The 20,825-nt window shown below is 35.6% G+C and overlaps 1 protein-coding gene across 1 annotated transcript; it reads left to right on the top strand.

The window, feature by feature from the left end:
• The first annotated feature begins 5,621 nt into the window (after positions 1 to 5,621).
• Positions 5,622 to 6,128, top strand: LOC136804748 (uncharacterized). The gene has a single exon (XM_067061353.1). The coding sequence runs from the start codon at positions 5,622 to 5,624 to the stop codon at positions 6,126 to 6,128; it is 507 nt and encodes a 168-aa protein (XP_066917454.1).
• The last annotated feature ends 14,697 nt before the right edge of the window (positions 6,129 to 20,825 follow it).

Raw genomic sequence — 20,825 nt, forward strand, 5'->3', positions numbered from 1 at the left:
AACATAGAACACTTATAACATTTCTATTACCTATACGGAGTGTGGCAAGTGTAACATAGAGCATCTTATAACATTTCTATTACCTATACGGAGTGTGACAAGTGTAACATAGAACACTTATAACATTTCTATTACCTATACGGAGTGTGGCAAGTGTAACATAGAGCATCTTATAACATTTCTATTACCTATACGGAGTGTGACAAGTGTAACATAGAGCATCTTATAACATTTCTATTACCTATACGGAGTGTGACAAGTGTAACATAGAACATAACATTTCTATTACCTATACGGAGTGTGGCAAATGTAACGTAAATTATCACCTGCTCCTACTGTGAGAAATTTCTATCGATAAAAACTCAAATATCAAATAAAATACGTAACGGAAAGACTTGCTTTCGTAAATAAATCTTCTTCTTTTCGCTATGTACAACATAACAGCAATAAATAGCATGAAATTGCTATCGATAAAAACTCAAATAATCAAATAAAATACGTAACGGAAAGACTTGCTTTCGTAAATAAATCTTCTTCTTTTCACTGTGTACAACATAAAAGCGATAAACTGCATGAAATTGCTATCGGAAGAGGAATATTCTTAACTTTTTTTGAAAAAAACCATCTTAAAATATTATTAAGGCATTCTTAGTCAATTTTGTATACCTCAAAAATACAATACCAAAAAGGATTTGTTACTGCTACTATTTTGAAATAAAGGTGGCAAAACCCTCAAATTCTCGAAATTTCATTGTAAGTTGAGAGAGTTCGACTCAGACAAGGCTCCAAATAGAAATTTATGGTTGCCAAAACAATTTCATGATAGCAATATTCTTAGGACATTTTTGATTGTTCGGCCAATTTCATCATGAATATTCTTATAAAAGAAAAAGCATGTATGTACAGCATAAAAATAGCACGAAATTGCCATCGATAAAAATACTAATATCAAATAAAGGACCTATTATCTCTATCATGGATGGACTGACTTTTTTGTTTTTACTATGTACAGCATAAAATAGATAATCTTTTTGTTTTTACTATATACAACAATATATACAACAATAAAAAATAGTTAATATTTTTTGTTTTTGCTATATACAACAATAAAAATAGCTTGAGATTACCATCGATAAAAATACTAATATCAAATAAATGAATATGGATAGATTGTACCGAAAAAAGGATGCAAACAGAGGCATTTTCCAGGATGATAAGAAGAATGACGTAATCTCGACAAATGAGTTATTTTGAGCAGACCGTCCACAAGCCATCAAATAAACCAAGTCATACAAAATTACAGTGTGTCCGGTACACTTCTTTTGTATATAAAAAAGTCCTCATAATTTATGCTCATTTTTATGACCTAATTTCTTGATTTCTTTTCTCGAAAATCTTTTAAACATCTTGGGAATTAAATATCTTTTGAATGAACGAAGAATTTCTATCTTATTGTAATTATTCCAAACTCAGTGAGATCGAGGATTTTTTTATACAGGTATATCGAGGTTAAACATGTTTCTGAGTAAAAGTTTCTTGAGTGTGTTTAACAAAATGATAAAAAAAAGAAAGATTGACAACAATTAACTTTCTTTACAATTCCCATGATGTTATATTTAGTGAAACACACACAAGAACTTTCTACTTATAGAAGTGACTTGACTTTTTTTCCGGACACCCTGTATATATGTAAAATTCTGTACATTTTTTACGGACACATTGTAGTAAGGTTTCATTTCGACGATTGTTCACATGATAGACAGTACCTTAGGGGCGACGTCCATATTCAATCTTGCCACGCGTAACGGGAAAAGACCGTTAGTTTTCAAACATACCTACCCACCCTCTTAACGGTCTTTACAAAAATGACTAAAATCCAACACTTTACCACCACTGAAAACATGTCAATATGTCATTTTTCTTTCTTTTTTAGATTTTCACAACTTGGCCATCGACTCCACTACGCTGAAAACTGAAAGTATGAGTGAAAATCAGGAACGGGAAACCAAACCGAGACAAGTCTCGATTACTCAAATAGAAGGCCGAAAGAATTGGCGGACGGCGTTTTGATTGGCCCTTTCAAAGATTACGTCACTTCGGTAAAAAGAAATTTGCACGAAAAAGCGAATGCAATGTGAAAATCGATTCATAAGGGTCGTTGATCCTTAGACATATTCGAGTCGGGAAAATCCATATGGACTGTATAATATAATTGCTATCGAGAGGGAAGAAAATGTTTTGATATATAGAAGTATACCATAGAAATAAGTCTTTTGAACAAGAATAATAATGCTAATGGTAAATACATGATAAAAACACTAAGTTTAACGTGAACAACTTTTACAAACGTAATCGTATTTCTCCGCTTCAGCTTCCGTCAACTTTTCCAAACCAACACAAATAGTGTGGAACCATGATTCTTCCTCTTCACACTTTTCACAAGAAATCCATACAACATTGTCGAATTCTTTGTCAAACTTTTCGTCGTTTATTACACATTTATCAGCACGGCACTCCTCGTTGTCATCGTCGTCGTTCCCTTTTCCTGAGCTGGCTTTCTCTCGCAAAAAATCGTTGATGGTGCGTCGCGGTCGAGAAGATTTCGATTTCGTTTTAATCTGCTCCTTTCCCTTTGCCGTCTTCTGTTTTTTCTGTTTTGGTTTGGGCAGCTCGATAGATGGATCTGTAACAGCTTTCCTTTTCATGGCTTTTATGGTATGCGCATTAACCGTTTTGTGTCTCGATAGGGCCGACGCACTCGAGAAACCTTCTTTGCAAACTTCACAGGGGAAATCCTTAGACTTTGGCGCCTTCTCCTTTTGTCTTCGGTGAAACAAACTTTTATGGCGTTCCTTTTCAGTTTTGGAAAAAAAGACAAAAGAAGGACAAAACTCGCACTTCCCAAGATCTGCTTTCACTTTGGAAGGTTGTCCGTCGTCATTATACTTGAAACCAGTTTGATTATCGCGATTGGCTAGATTAAGAAATGTTTCATAGTGTCCCGATAAAGTTGAACTGTTGATTGGAGCATAGAGCTTCATCTCGTGCTTTGTAAGAAAAGACTTTACCTCGATGGCTTTCCAATCCTCGCAACATCTTCTATCAGAGCATTTTTGGAAAACAACTTCGTTTGTATATCTCTTCATATGACCGAACATTTGCTTGAATTCTTTATTGATATCATTGTACAGATGCGCATCTCGTACAGGCGACTTTAGGAATTCTTTCACTTTCGAATAGTCATCAAAGAGAAGTTCATCTCTCGCACAACTAATTATCTTCACATTAATTGGGAATCCGTCGAATGTTGCATCCTTCCAGTGATTTAAAACGTCATGCATGGCTTGATCGAAGAGTTTGGCCTCCTTCTCTTTGATTTCTTCCTTTGATAGCCCTGATTGTTGAGAAGGAGGTTTATCTTCTCCTTCAAGACGGGAAGAAAGAATTACTCCTGTGAGTTTATTGCTAAGTGGAGACCATAAGTGTTCCACCGGGTTATAAGCCGAGTATCTCGCAGAGTATGTCATTACAGATAACAAATCTAACTTTTTCTCGCGAAATAATCTGTAGTAAAACAGTATGTTCAGTAATGATTTTGGGTTGAAATCAGGACCGTTGTCTGAAAGCACATGAACAACTGTTTTTCCAGATTCGATATGGCGGGTGATGATAGGAGCTAAGTCGGTTATGTGGGTGGCTGCTGTGGTGCTATTGAATCTCTGGGCTCTAATGAAAATATCCGCAGTTCCGGAATGAGGTGTTGTCAAATGAGCCCGGCCAAAATTATCAATAACTAAGTTTTTCCCAAACGTATTAAACTTCTCAGTGTTTTCTTTGGCATGATGCAATGACGAGAACAAATTCCCTTCTTCTGATTTCAAAAATATAGCTGGACGGCAAGCATCATTATTTATCGTGCGTGGCTCATTTTCCGAAAACATGATTATCTTGCAATCGAAAAGTGAAGCAAACGATTCAAGAAATACGTTAATTGCTCCGGACTCAAATTTACATTTTCGGGATAGAAAGGCATCAAACTCGTCAGAAGTCCCCTGAAAATGTTTCTCATAATCTGACTTCAATTATGTCTTTCACTAGTTCCTCTTGGAGCAAGTTGCCCGTGCATTGTATATTCAAGTGAATGTTCATTTGATCTTTCAAGACCGTTATTAAGTCAGATGTTACTTCGGGTTTCATAGATTCAATAAGCGATTCATTTTGCATTGGTTTCTCATTTAGATCGAAAGCAGATGATGATTGAATAAGGTGGTGGGTATCTTGCTCTATATTGGCTGAAAATTTTAAAAATCAAATTTAGGGAACAAATTGTTTTCGATTCACATAAGAATCTAGCTTTGACCAAAATTAAAAATTTCCAACGATATTAAACAAAGTCTTTTACATTCCTCCCCAACCTTATTCGGGAAAAATATAACGAGAAAAGGTGTGTTTGAATCAAATTTACCCGCTTTATGTTCCAAGGTCATATATCCTGATACGTTTAGGAGATACCCAGGGACAGGAAAATAAGAGAAAATAAAATTTTTACATATCATCCGTTCGCGCCTTTGTATAGGCATAACGCTTATAAGGATATCCAGACCCAAAAAGAAACATATGCATTGCCCTTTTAAACATATGCTGAGAAATTAAACTTGTTGTTCTACGCGCCCGACCGACCCTGTTTAAAAAAACTGAAATTGAAAAATAATAATATCGAATTTCCACTTCCGAAAATCTTACGGTCACTGGTCACTGGTCACTGGTCAATGGATAAAATCGCTCAAAATTTATTCCACACCCGAAATTATGAACTCCAAGTACTTTTGAAAACATTACGAGTCAATTGTAAATTGCGCCATCTCATAAGCATAACATATACATATCTATTTGTGGCTCAAAAAGCATTCAGGATATGCACCACTGCAATGTCTTCTGATATTACGTTATTTTTACGACAGCTGATTTTTGAAAGTGACATATTATATTGGGTGGGGAAAACCAAATATTTCGTGAAGTCATTGTAGTAGAGCATATCAAGAATTGGTTTAGTGCATTCATATCAAGTAAGTAGGGAATAGAATTTGACTTAATAATAAATAAATCAAAGAACTGGAGAAAAACACATCTCTATTTACAGACGCAGTGTGCGAAAAAATGGCAAATGGTTTTAGAAGTTTCATTAAATAGAGAGAAATCAAGTTACCATTTCTTTCTTCCTTTTGGTGCATCTTTACGATTCATACCAATACAATGGAAGTGGTACCATTGATTTCCTGGGCACTAAAATACACGAAGAGAAACACCAAGATCAAAATACATATTATGTTGGATACTACCTATAAATTGTTGAATCCATTCGCCATAGTTTATGAAAAATCAAAATTTATTTCACTACATAAAAATAGAAGCTTTTCGGCTTACGCCATCATCAGTATACAAGAATGGTAAAAAATCACAAATTTGTATCTAAAGTTCTAGAGTTCCTACGTGCGTATACAGATATCTTCACCAAAAACGTTTATAAAACACGTGATGATACATATCATAATCTTAAAAACTTAATCAATAACCGTGATGTTGTTGTTGTACCGGGGGATAAAGATTCCTGTGTTGTAATAATGCGAAGAGATGACTACAACAAAAAACTTCAGAAAATGATCGATGATGGTATCAAAAATAACAAATACGAACCTACCACTGATGAAACTCTACATGATCTGAAACTTTTCCGTGATTTTATTTATCGTAACTTCCAGAAACACAAAGACTATCAAAAAATGTTTCCTACTTCTGGTCAACCAGCTCGTTTGTATGGAACAGCGAAAACCCATAAATTTGAATCAATCGAAGATATTGACATGGAAAACTTAAAGTTCAGACCAATCATTGCCCAAACTGGCACATATACGTATGGTGCAGCCCAAGTGATTGCAGAATATCTCAAACCACTTTGCAGTGAAAATTCGTATATTATCAGAAACACTCAAGATTTTCCATCTATCCTTAAAGAACAAGAAACCCTTTCACCTAACGAAGAATACGTATCGTATGACGTTGAATCGCTATTCACGAACATTCCAGTTAAAGATACCATTACATACATCCTTGACGAAATTTACCTATGAGATAAATTACCACAGATAGGAAAGAGATTCATCGTCGAACGACTCTTACTTAAACTGACAACAGAAAGTACCTTTATTTTTAACTCTAAATTTTACAAACAAATTGATGGTTGTACCATGGGAGGTCCGTTATCCGTAATCCTGGCAGATATATACATGACCAAGATAGAAAACGAAATTGTCCGACCCCTCAACCCATCTTTCTACTACCGTTATGTCGATGATATAATAACCAAACGAAAGAAAAATCGTCGTGACAATCTCTTCAAAAAACTAAATTCTAAGAAATCAAAACTGAAATTTACTTGTGAGATTGACCCCACTAAATTTCTCGACACCACAATGATCAAACAAGACGACAATAGTTATGAGACATCTGTTCACCGTAAAGAAACCAAAGTTCCTACACATTGGTCTTCTAAAGTACCTAAAAAGTATAAACGAAATGCCATTCGTAGTGATCTAAGTCGTGCTTACCGAATCTCTTCCAATTTCCATAGAGAGAAAGAAATTATTCATGAGAAGTTCAAGAAAGTCGACTTTCCTGTACCGTTTATCAACAGTGTCTTCAAACAATTTTCTGACAAGAAAAACAACTCAACAGATCCAACATCCGATAATGACCCGAAAGACACTGTCAAAATTTCGATTCCATTCTGCGAAAACAACGAAAATGCCTCGAAAAAGTTCCTCCGAAGATTCCATCAACTCACCGATAATCGTTATCAAGTTTCTATTATTGGAAACTAAGAAAGTTAAAAACTTATTCTTTTAAAAGATAAGAATCCCCACTTGGCATGCCAAATTTATGAGGGAGTATGTTCATGCGGCCAAAATTATATCGGTGAAACAGAGAGAAATGTTACGACAAGATGGACTGAACACGAAAATGTTAATCACAATTCTGAGCCTGCAAAACATTTAAAGGAAAACCCCACCCACCATTTCCAATGGAGATGCATTTTAAAAGCTCCAATTAACTATAAGGAAAGGAAATTTCTGGAAGCCTCATTTATTGCTACTATGGGACCATCATTAAACAACCAAATAGAAACAAAACAATTACAACTTTTTAGAAATGGCATCACTTGATTTACTCCACGGAATAAAATAAAAATAAAATTTTATTACCCATTATGTTTTTTAACGAATTTTTTATCAAGCGCTTATTAATGACTTTTTTTATTTGTAGATAATTAGGCAATTTTTTCAACATTTTAGATACAAATTTGTGATTTTTTACCATTCTTGTATACTGATGATGGCGTAAGCCGAAAAGCTTCTATTTTTATGTAGTGAAATAAATTTTGATTTTTCACCTATAAATTATTTCCTACTACAGTCATTTCATGATACCTAACCATGGGGTGTCTTTACCGTTGAAGATCTGTTTCTAGCACATTTTTCTTGGTCTTTACAGTCAAACATATCAACGCAAGGTTGATATAAACATATCAACGCAAGGTTGATATAAACATATCAACGCAAGGTTGATATATATCAAATTATGGGCTCCCCTGGCATTGTGTAAATGAATTGGATATCGCTTGGTTCTGATAATCGTCAGTTTATTAAGCGAGAGGAGTGCAATTACGACAATTAATCGTTAATTGCAGTTAGTGGGCAGGGAGGGGACAATTTTCCCCTCTTTATTATTCCTTTCTCTCCCACGCCCATGTAAAGCAATTCAATGCAGAGACTTCTTAACTACTATAACAAAAGAGTCAATTTCTATTACAAAGTGCGTCAGCAGGTATTACAAAGTGCATTAAGCTCCTTGAAAACCTCTTGACATCTCCAGAAATACCTTCCTATCAGTCACACTTGACCTTTTAAAATGGAATTATTATATAGCCAAGTGGCACCAAATGAAATGAAGCAAAAGATGACAAATTTATCCCTTAATTAAATCAATACTATACCTTTTTCATTCGTGTAAAAGGGACAGCTAATTCCATTTTTTATCATTCTCAGACGATCAGGAGTTGTTGGATATCCTCTTGCTGCAATATATCTTCGTGGACTTTATCTATAAAATGCACCATTTTTGTTACTTTCGTTTTCTTATTACCATCTGCGATGGAGTCACTATTACTAACCGGAGTTGAACAAAAGACTATACGATGTCTTACTCCGGTTCCACGGGGCTATTCGGAGTTCAACTCCGTATGAAATTTCACTCCGGTTGGAACATAGTTACTGATTTAAAATTTTTGACACACGATTTTGAGACCGATAACCTCAAATCGTATAAAATTGCTTTTGGCAAGATATACGTATATATTATAATTACTAGTACACAAAACCATAAAAATACTTTTATTTCTACTATATTTAATTGTTTCCCACATACTTTTCTGCTTTTTAGCAACGTTTTAGTTGTTTTTCATAAAAAATTAGCCTATAAGTGTCTCAGACACTCTACAGAAAAATTGTTGAAAGTCGGCCTAGAACCCGGTTTGGCGCCACAGTGTGTGCTATCTCCGTTTTTTGTACATCTATATGTACATTATATTAATATCATTACTATTTGCTTGTTGCTTGTCTTTATATTGTTTTCAGACCTAGTCTTGGTCCTACCAGTGAAATCATATAATCAGATTTCGTTGTTTTTGTGCATTGTTTTGGACCAGACTTCTGTCTTGGTCCCTCAAGTTTACTTCTGGATTACTTTTGTCTATCTCCTAAACTTATTTACATTACTTTTTCTATTACCTACTTCTTCTTATCTATATATTAATAGCCGTAGTCTGTATGTCAGTTTGTTTTTTGTTGGTTTGTTGTTGGTTTGTTTTTTGTGTGTCACTTTCGTTTTCGCAAGCAATGTTTTGTTATTTTAAAAGATGACTTTTGCTTATTGCTCCACAAATGTGTTAAATCAGATTCGCGCCGTTTTATGAAAACTTTGTTTTGATTGATAGATTAGACTTTTTTCTTTTTTTTTCTTTCTTTTATTTTCTTTTATGTTTTCGAATGTAATTAACGACCTTATTTGATTTGAGACATTCGAATTCTTTTCAAAACAAAATATGAAATCTTTTAAACAGAATCTGTTAAAGAAAAGAACAAATATAAAATAAAACACAAGAATAACAAGTTTGTTAGAACAACAGCAACATTAAAAATACATTCAAAAGGCGGTAAAAACTAGAATTTTTTCTTCGTAAAAAGGGACCTTTAAACATGATGTATGTCAATAATTATTTTGCTGTAAATCTCAGTCATTGATGAATTTGAAAAATTATTGAAGTTATGACGAAGTTATTTTATAAAAAGCAACATAAAATTGCGCTATCTATCACGCTTTTTTGTCTGCGTGTCCTAGCTGCCTTCCGGGGGGACTATGGTTGCGACGAGCTAACTTTCGGCCCTGCCCCTCGGACCCTTAGCAGAATAAAGAGGAGGAGAAACAAGGGAAATTGTGTGAATTTTAATTCACTTTTTGGAACTAATTTGACCAAATTTCTATCTTTCTGGGGGCAAAAAGTTGAAATTTTCCTATTTTCCCAATTCTTTGTGGGACTGAAGTTTGATTTTCCGATTTTTCAAACTGTCATGTTTCAAAAAAGGCACCTTTAAGGCTGGCACATACCCATACCCATACCCTTCTCTTGCCTAAGTACCCCCTCCCCCGGGCTGCCTTTTTTTCGACGAATCGCGTGTCATGTCTATTATTTCACTCCGCTTATCTTTACATCAAAGTTTTCCTAAACATCAAGAATTACGGCAAAATAACGCAAGCGAAGCGAGAGAAAAAATCTAATTGCAGAGCCGTCTCGGACGTCGCTGGTCGCCGGTATGGTGTAATTTGGGAATGACGCCCTTTCTGTTTTCTGATCATTTTTGCTACAAAAATCTTTTTCAAAGTATGGTTAAAAGATATGTCACCCGGGAGGGATAGAGTCAAACTTTGAAGAGAATTCTTCCCTTTAATTTTGATTTCATCGTGTTTAAGTCACCTTCCCAACATCTCAAAGGACTTTAAATGCGTTCAGAAAACAGCTAAACCGGCGTGCGACGCCGGGTACCGGCTAGTTATATCTAATAGTACAAAACTAGCCGTCACCCGGCGTCGCACCCGCCGAGGAGTAGATAAGCTGAACGCATCATAAGCCCTTTGGATAGTAAAGGGGAAACTTTTGACTGATTTAATCCCAAATAGCAAAAATTGTCACTCAAGACCAATCAAAGCTCGAAAAATCGTAAATTTAATGTTTTGTGACGTTATTTGGGTCCTAAATGACGTCATTGAAAGGGTAATAAATGTTTTGCTTGACTGAAATCAATTTGTCATTTACTGAAAAAGCTTCTCTCGATGATTTCCGATACAATATGAGGGCTCAAAAATATTTCTTAAGTTCTTCTCAAACTTTAGATATTCAATTTTTTAGGTTCTGATGACGTCATCGGGCCAAAGATGCCCGAATATATTTATTTTCGAAAGTCTCTTTATACCCACTCTTACTTTCCTAACTTATTCTCTATTAAATTCCCGATCCAGTGAGGGGTCAACCATCTCTTAACTCCTTTCCAATCTCGAGATATCGCCTTGTTGAGTTTCTTAGCTCTCTTCCGTAAAAGCCCGGGCTATAAAATATCCGGTCTATCACGTTGCTATGTGAACGGATTTAAAGAAAAATGGCGGATTCCCGATATAAACAAAAATGTGTCACAAATTAGAAAAAGTTTATTTTTCCAATTTTTCCCTGACCTTTCCCTCTTGATTAACCATTTTACTTACATATAATGATTAATAACTGAATACTTTAAAAGAAGCTAAGCTCGAAGGCCAAAACCAGGCGGTGTCAATCGAACTGTGCGATTATCGAACTTATCGAACTTAATCGAACCCTATCGAACGATAGCTGTTCGATTACCGAACCCAATCGAACACCTATCGAACCGGGATTTTTTCGTAAAGTTCGATGACTGTTCGATTATACTATTATAGTTCGATAAAGTTCGATTGATGTTCGATGAGTTCGATTGATGTTCGATGAGTTCGATTGATGTTCGATTAGTTCGATTTATATATACCTTGCCGCCCAATTTTTTATTTACGTATTGGCTGTCGCCCACGGGCCATTCTCGCTGGCCATCCCCAATATCTATCCCATCGGATGGGACAAGCTGGAGCTTTTACAAGCTCTTTTACGATTTGGTTGGTCGTTAATTTGTAAAAAAAAATAAAGAAAGTGTCATCTCTATTACTTCAAATGAGCAATGAGTGAAGCATACATATTAAAGTAGCTACAGCTCATCCCCGTTGGACAAAAAACATTAAATGCTATTTACATGTTTTTTTAAACGACAAGTTTAAAACACATAATGCATAATGCATAATACATAATACATAATGCATAATAGTAATTTACAGAACATGTCCAGAATGTCCATTATAGAAAACATTCATTCGAAAATGAAAAAAATTCTATTTTGTAAAGGCTTTCCTCAATTTGCGATTTTACAACTATTATGCATTATGTGCCCGGGGGGGGGGGGTACTTAGGCAAAAATGGGTGCTGGGTATGTGCGTGCCTTAAGGGTAGGGTTTTTCACCCTCCCAAAGTCTCTCTAAGGGTTACCAAAACAACAAAAGTCAAAATCAGTCTCTCTAAGGGTCGGTTTTTTCACAAACTCGGGTCAAAGAAAAGTGAAAAGTCAAAAAAGTGAGAACATTTTTAAAAAAAGTGAGAAAATTTTTCAAAAATTAGAGAAATTTTTCGAAAATTGGAGAAATTCTTTTAAAAATCGAATTTCTTTGGCCCATTATAGAAATTTTTTGTGAAAAAGTCTCTCTAAGGGTTGGGTTTTTCTACACTGAGTCTCTCTAAGGGTCACCTTTTCACAAAAATTCAGTCTCTCTAAGGGTAAGGGTCCAGAGGTCTGGCACGCACATACCCGACACCCATCAATCCTAGTACCCCCCCCGGGATTATGTGTTATGCATTTTAAACTTGTCGCTTTTTTAAACAAATGTGCATCACTACTGTCTTTTCTATATTTAATTTTTTTTGTTTTTAGGATGTGTTCTAACATTTTTCTTGGAGAATTGAATGCATCATTGTCTGTTATTTTGACGAAACAACCATTCAACTTAACAACAGTCGAGCTTGATTCGAGCAATACAAAGAAGCTGTATTCAACGTTTTCGTCGTCATCTTTGTTTACAGTACAAAGTGTACAAAAGGTGGAATATACCGTAAGTTTTCGGAGAATTCGGACAATTTTTCCGACAACAACTTCTTTCTCAGATTTGAACAAGCACCTGTCCATCAACGTTAAGCCATTTGGATCCGCGGGCAGTGGAAGCCGACTGAAGAAATTGGAAGTATTTGATGACTTCCACCTTTCACTCCTCGACGCGTTCGGTGTATATACTCTCCCACTTGCAATAGCCAAAAATCGTGCGATATCGTACACAATGCCATTGTATTTTACGCGAATATTCCCATTACCACGTTCTGCTCTTCCACTCACCTCGCGACGTGCATCAACGACCGTCATAGATTCCTTTTGGGTGATGCTTACTTCCGTACCGTTTTGCGGCTGGATCTTGCGTTGAAAAGTTACGTTTTTGATATGCTGTCTGTGCTTCGGGCAGGTGAAAATATAACTGAAAATCAATTTTGTTCATTTTATTTTCATTTTATGGGAATTTCTATTTGATCTTATTGGGGATTAAGCCCTCAAAAATTTAATGCTTTCCTCAAAGTCAAACGGGGGTGATGATTCAAGTCACTTTTCAAGAAACGATGAATTTTCAGATTACTTCACTTAGTCAAATTTAGTTCGACTGTAAACCGGGGGAAAAAGAGCTCGTGAAAACCGAAAATTTTACCAAATAAAATAATGATGCAATATTTACCGCTCTCTTTCAGCTTTGGTTTTGAATGACAACCCAACACAATGTTTGTGATACCATTGCTCACATACGCAACAACTTATCCACTGATCTCTCTTCGCTTTTGCCTTTTTGATCGTGCACTTGTCACTCGCTAAAAGACCACAGGTATTGAGATCTTCTTGGGAGCCTGTAAAGAAATTTTTCTAATTATGAATGACACTCTTACTGAAATTATTGATCTACCACAAAGTGCAATTGATGATTAAGTTACTTGGTGTTTTAGATCAAAAGTTAAATTCTATCTAGGCAGAAAACAACCTTTCTTTCCTTCCAGATATAAGAGACACATAAGATAAAAGAGCATAGCTTAACATAGGTTTTGAATAAAACATCGTACCAATATTTCATGAATAGTTCTTAGCCTATCACAATTCTTACCATTCAGCATAATTGATGGAATAATTTCTTTCATGTCTTTTATTTCAGGGCGAGCAGAACTGCCATCAATAGCATTATTCACCAGTTCAAGCTCTTTTTCATCCATGGCTTCGAAGTCGATGATCTCATTTTCATTTGATGATTGGTCTTCCAATGGATTCCACTTTTCATTCCATCCAGCATAATCGACATTTACGATGTAAAGACCACCGTCCTTACTTTTGGATAAAACATTTCCTACAGATGATAAAGGAAAATACCATCATTCTTATGATTCAAACCGTCCTCTTTACTTTACCATTACAAAAGATATTCTTAAATGTATGAAAATTAATACTGAACTTTCGAAAGCTCTCTCTAGAAATCATGAAATAACTCAAAATTATAAAAAAATTGTATTTAAAAGGGCCATTTTTTGGAGAATTGATGCATCTTACGCAGAAATCGATACCAAGAAGTTACAAAAAATTCGCTCCTGCGCGAAAATTAAACTAAAGAACAAATGAATATTCCCATATTATATTGAAACCTTTAACTAATGTATCTATCATATTCAGTTCTTTCAACAAGACGATGCATTGTTCTTCAGCAGTCTCCATCCCTCCTCTTATTTGATCTTCAACTTCAGTTGGAGAGGGCATCCTGTCTTTTGGTGCCTTGAAACTTTGCTTTTCCAGCTCAGAAAGTTTTTGTAGTCTATAGAAAATAAAGGACTTTACGTCAAAATTCTATTATTCTCATAGCAAAAGTCAAAAATTTCAATTATCTCAACTTTGGAAAATAATTCGACTAAAAAAATTGGAGATGTTTCCTAGGATCACAGAAGGAATCTGCGGGAAAAAAAATCCATCTGATTATCCCTTTAAAGTCACCTTTTAGAATAATCCAACATGTTGAGAAAAGTGAGATTAGGTTTCCCTCTCACGAAGCCACGTAATTTAGAAAAAAATTGTTCACAGGCGTCTGATCCAAATAACCAGGGTTTGTAGTTGTAAGCAGGAAAATATTTCGAAAAGACTAGAATCGACAGAATTATCGAATGACCAGCCAAGATGACGTCGTCAAAAGTTTGCTTGGTAATAAAATTGACATCAGTGTCTAAATTCTTGATGAGTATCCACGATTTCCAGAATCTAAAACAAAAAAGGAACACTGTATCGTTCAGGCATTCAAGAAAATTTTACGTTGTTTTAAAATTGTGTATCTTTTATGAGAATCATTTGTTGATCAATTTTATCGATTTCTCTGAATTCTCAAATTTGTATACAGGGTTCGAACAAAAAGGAGAAAATCAAAACAAATACAAACAAAAACTATTAAGTAAGTAACAATAAAATATAGAGTACCCAACCCCTACAATTAAGCACAAAAGAGTAATTGACGAAGATCTGTATGATATGTATGATACTATAAATTTATGTCCTTGTATTTATGTAATCAAAGGTTTACCTTATAAATAAAACAGGAAGCCATGCTAATCGTGCTCTTTCGCGTAAAGATACCTCCTTCGATGCAAAGGAATCTTCAATGCACTGACCTATCTTCAAATATACGATGGTTGCTGATGGATCAATCTTGAAATTAGGTGAGTGTGACTTCATACACGCTCGGACTTTTGGGTCGAGGATTCTGATGGCAGCGTTAACATTTTGTTTATCACGGACAAAAAAGTCGGTCTTCCACAAACCAGATGCATCGGAATATCTAAAAAAAAATAGCAATGATAAAAATATAATTTTTATTGAGTAAATTTGCACAACAATCTATTTTTGTCTTACAAAATCTTAGTTCCAGTAATTTAAAACAATTGTTTTTGAATTATTTGAAGCTCTTACTTTTCATAAATTTCAAGAAGGTGTTCGAGCATGACGTAACCCTTGCCAAGGAAAAGTAGTCTTTTCACATTTAGGAGCTGGTTCCTCCATTTTTTCACTAGATGTCTCCAACCCGAAAAGAATAAGGATGCAGGAAGTGATACATCTTCGATAAATGCACCATACAATAGGTTTTTCATTTTAATCATTTTTTGATTTTTCTTAATCGTGCGATCAGTTTTGAAATGTGACTGGAAGAACTTTCGAACTTTTGAATCACCGTCCGCAGCTAGCGCGATGATCGAAATTCCACTTTCCATGACGAATTTTTGGGATGTCAAAAACCAAGATTTCACTTCCTTTGAGGTTTCTTTTTTAGCCACAGGTTGGATTGAAACAACACAAGGAGGCAAATCATCAAGAGGAACGAGTAGAATAAGGTTTGCAAGTTTCGCTTTTTCTGGATTTGTTTCGAGCAGTGCAAGTATCTCCTCTGCTGTCACCACGACTGGCACTTCAGCAACTGCCAATCCATATAACGCGTTTCCTCTAATGCGAAGGACTGGGATGATACTTGTTGCGTCAATGGAAAGCTGTAAATAAAATGAATACTTTTTCGATTCCTCCTGAAATGAGCACAGTAAAGCAGAATCACGGAAATGAACTTTCACATGCACGTGGTTCAATTGTGAATGAAGAAATCTGACGGCTTTGAAATTTTAATCAAGTACTATTCCAACGCTTTTTTTTTGTCAGTGAAAAACTTACTTGAAATGGGCCATCGTATGATATCGTGTCGTAAAAACCTTTAGCAATATCAAAGGTTTCTGGCAAAATCTTTGTTTGAATGTTGTGGCTCGACTGAGCAGTTCGCCAGATTGTTTTCATTGAAGGACCATCCAGAAAGGTTGAGAGGTCCATTACAGCTTTCTTTCCACCATAATCATACAGTATGGCAAACATCGTTTTTGTATTATCTGACCAGTATCGATGTTTCTTGCCATGGTTTTTTATTATGTCTGTCACAAAGTCAACGAACGGTTTCGAATCTTGCGTCGCTTCAATTTGTTTGAGCTTATATGCAAGTGATAATATGTTGTCGGGTAGAGGCACGGCGTGCTCTGATGGTGTTGAATGATTTGGTAGACTGTCGATCAATTTCATGAAATCCACCTCCCTTTCCTGTATAGAGCGGTGTGAAAGGTTTGTTATTAAGGTCTAACTGAAACTAAAACAGAAATAAGGAAAAGGAAAAAAAACTAAATCAAAAACTATCTTACAAATTAACAATCTAGAGGAATAGAGGAGTTTACTTGGAGGTTACTTGAAGTGTCAACTTTTGCTTATTTTGCCATTTTTAGGGTAGAAATTAGACACTTTCTTAACTTTTGGTCTGTTTTTTTTTAATTTTTTGCTTACCTTGACTGATTGAAAGTGCGTGATACTAAATATTGAAGCATCTGCTTGCTTATCAACATCTGCAAGACGGGGTAGTTGTCTTAAAATTCCGTGTGGAATAACCTGTCTCTCATGACTTTTAAGCAATGCCGACAGTGCAGTAATCGGAATCACCTCTTCATCATCTCTTATATATTTCCTGACCACGAAATCATATTCCATTTTCTGTTTGATCTCTGCAACTTCCTCATAAGCTTTGTGTTTGAGAGCTATACTTTCATAATCATGAGAAACGATTCCTTCATTCGTGTCGGCCATATTCTTCTCGTATCTTTTTGTCATGATTGATGCAACAGTGTTGTCCGATATCTTAAAGAGAAGGAAAGACGTTGACATATTTCGAAATCGGACATTTTGAAAAAATAATCTAGTAAGATACTGTGCTGGATTAGTGGTACTTTAATGGGATAAAATTTCGTGGGGACAACGGCAGAATAAAGCCCCAATGGAAATTTGAAAAGACCTTATCTGCGAAATTAAATCCCCGCGAAAAATTAAGAAACCCCTCATCCGCGAAATTAAATCCCCGCAAATTCTAATTCCGTTAAATTAGTCAAAGTCTTTGAAAAACAACATCTTGGCTTTAACTCTTTCATCTCATCTGATTAAAAAGAATGATAAGTAACAGACCTCTTTGCCTATTACATTGGCTTGGAACTGAATAACAGCATTTGTAGCCTTCTTGCTGAGTGGATCTTCCCTTTGAGCCTCACTTGGGCGTTCTTTCCTTTTCTTCTTTCCGGTAAAAAAACTCCAGATATCACCTGTTCCTGTAAGAAAAAAATTTACCGTATTACATTTTATCACTTTTAGGAGAGACGTTTATTCGAAGGGGCGTCTAAATAACATTTACTTGAAATAATACGGCATGTAATCAAAAGACAAATAGTAGTGACTTTGGAAAAGAAATCCACTGATAACGTTTTTCTGACCCACCAGCGGTTCGAAGGTTTCTTTGCGGCGTGGTGCGTGTAAATTCAGAAAAATATGGCGTCATGGTGTGAAACTTGAGTCCATTCCATGAAGGGGAATCATTGAATAGGAACTATCTAGCTGGGCGTTGTTATGTTTCTAATCGGATTCAAACGAAAATCCAAAAATTTGATATCTTACTAAGCCTGTGAAATTTTCAAACTTTGCATACCTTTGTGTACAGGAATGACATTCATTGACGGGTCAATTGACCAACCACATTTCAATCTGTGACTTTCAATATTGGAATGCCTTATTAACCTTGAAAGAAAGGATGATTTTGAATTGTTCTCTCCAACTTGCATGCAGACACACCAGAATTTTATTTCATTTTCTTCGAATACATGTTTCAAGTGTGATCCAAAGTTCAGTTTCTCAAGTTTGTTTTTTATACTCTCGAAATGATGAAAGTCTTCGCTCTTTGTATTCATTTTTCTTTAATAAATAAAAGTGGTGTTTAATGACATCAATCACCCTAGATCACAAGGTCATTTGACGCTCTGTTATTTGGCGTGCTACTATGGCGGTAATCAGAAGATTTCTTACAAATTAGGTCATGTGATCGCCTAATGTTTTAGAAAAAAAAAACCGAGCTACCGTAATTTCTCTAATTCAACGCGCACTCTAATTTTACGCGTACCCTGTTTTTGGCGAAAAATCGTAATTAATCTTACTCTAATTATTAATGCGTAGCCGAAATTCGGCCTAATAAACTTTACTCTAATTATTACGAACAACGCACTCCTTGACTCCTTTTGAAGCGATTTAATTTACCCTAATAAAGTCAATGGGTGATCCGCTTTCTAAACCAAAGTGTGGGTGTGTGAGATTTTTGAATTGCGGAAATAGATAATTTTTCCTTCAGAATTTCGAGGATTGCACGAAATTTTTTCGCAAAAAAGATTTTTGGAAATTAAGTACAACGTACGCTCTTCCCCTTGAATTCAGTGCAATTGTGAATGAGGCCCATCGTCAGGATACGGTTTCGAGAAGGTTTCCAATTCAAACTTTTTCTCTCTGCTATTTTTTATTGCTTTGTCTAGGACTTAAATCATTTTTTCAAGATATTGTTTTATATGGATGTGGAGGATGAGCCTTTCGCTAAAACGATGTTAAAACATTAACAAGATTGTATTCTTATATTTCAGTCATTTGAGCTTCGATTTGAAGACACTGACAAGCACGAGGTCACTAGATACCTCGTTGCTGGAGGAGTTGATTTCATTGATCTGTCCTCTATTGACATGTCTGTAAGTTTAGTTTTTGATTGCACTTGGTTGCACGCATTTTTATAAGAACCAGTAAATTTTGGCTGAGGCTCAATTGTTCTTAATATTTCGAAATATTCAGGATTAATTGCGAAATTACGTATCGCTTTATTTTGTTGATAGTTCTTAGCAAGCCCAATCGTTGTACTCACGGTATTTTTCAAAATGAAAAAAAAAATTCGAGGGAGAATTTTCTCCTATTCAGCTAAATGTTCTAAATTAATATTAAACTCTTAATATGTTAATCAATTTTCGTTACTAGATTTCAGAAAGCTCGTCCGCCGACTCCAAGTGGACGGATATTCAAGCATCCATGAATAAATGGCTGAAAAAAAATTCAAATCTGAAGAAATGCGACGTTGCAAAGCATTTCGGCCGTTCGAAAGGCACATTCAACGATCTACTGAAACAGAAGAAGGAGCCGAAGTCTATTGGACCTGGGACCATTTGGTACAAAATGATGAGATTTCTGGACAACAAGACAGAACAAGAACGGTTTCACAAGGAAGTCCAATCAAGAGGTATACGACTCGGGTTTACATTAATAATATAGAATAAGAGGCTATAAAAAATATTTAATAAGTGGGGATAAATTGATAGATTCAAATGTCAATGAGAAACGCTCAAAATCTTATTTCTTAAAGTCGAGACTTTTAAATTGATGACTTTTGGTCAGAAAAAAATAGGACCCTTTAACATGTATCCTAATGATCCTGATTCTATTCTAGATAATCAATTCTCTCAACAATCGCAACCAAAGAAGGCCAAGAATGATGACTACAAACCAATGTTGAATTGGAAAATTAAAGCTCTCGAATAGGTTTTCAAAAAAGAGCGTTTCATCACGGACGAAAAATCTGAGCCGTCGAGCTCCACAAGCAACAGGTGAGCTTTCTACATTTGATAGATTCTGCAGGGGATACTTAGACAATAAAGGCCTAACGTTATGGTACCTTTTTCAGAATCCAAAATCTCTCTAAAGTTAAAAGGGTTAATCCACGAGCCCCCCCCCCCCAGCGGTTGGCGTGGTGGCGTGAATTTTACGCTGGGGGGCCTCATCCACCCACCCAAAATCAAGAATAGACGGTTTATCTTTCTCTAAGTAGTTGAAGTATCTTTTGATTGTGATTGATACCCTCTCATCATTGTACATTTCCTATTCTTTTTTTTTCAGGTCAAGAACTGGTTCAACAATAAGAGGTTCAGAAATCCCTTACCAAAACCAAAAGAATAAATAAAATTATTAGAATAGAATCGTGAAAATCTTCTTCATCTCTCTCGAACATTATTATTCTTACACCCACCCGACGGAGGGGGGGGGGTACTTCGGTAATTTCGGTAATAATCCGGCTAGAAGTTTTTATCCGCGTATCAAATAAACTTTTGAAATAAAATGTCCTAGGATCCCGCTAGATAATTCAAGACGATCGTCTTCAAAATTTTCGACATTTTCGCGATTTCCACTTCTCTCTTGAATTATCGTCCACACGAGGATTTCCGTTTATATTGAGCGGATAGGATAGGATGTGCCGTATCTCCAAAATAACCAGAATAGGTTTTGAATTTGTACCACAATCACTGACAGCTTCTTGACTTTGACTTTGTGTCTACTCAATTCCTCCAGTCATATGAGTTGGCCAGTGCAAAGATACATATATTTGCCATGCGAATTACATCACTGTCTGACTGGGAATCCTCATATTGAACGGCAAGATTAATTTCCACTGCACAATTACGGCGCCGGCGTTTGATTAAACAACCTCGTAATTTTCTGAAAGGTAAAAAAAAGTAGAATTAACCCGACACAATCATCGAACATCAATCGAACTCATCGAACATCAATCGAACCCTATCGAACATCAATCGAACTTCATCGAACAAAGAACAGTCATCGAACTAA

This window comes from Clytia hemisphaerica, unplaced genomic scaffold (genome assembly GCF_902728285.1).
Source record: "Clytia hemisphaerica strain Z4C2 unplaced genomic scaffold, Clytia hemisphaerica genome assembly, whole genome shotgun sequence".
NCBI lineage: Eukaryota > Metazoa > Cnidaria > Hydrozoa > Leptothecata > Clytiidae > Clytia > Clytia hemisphaerica.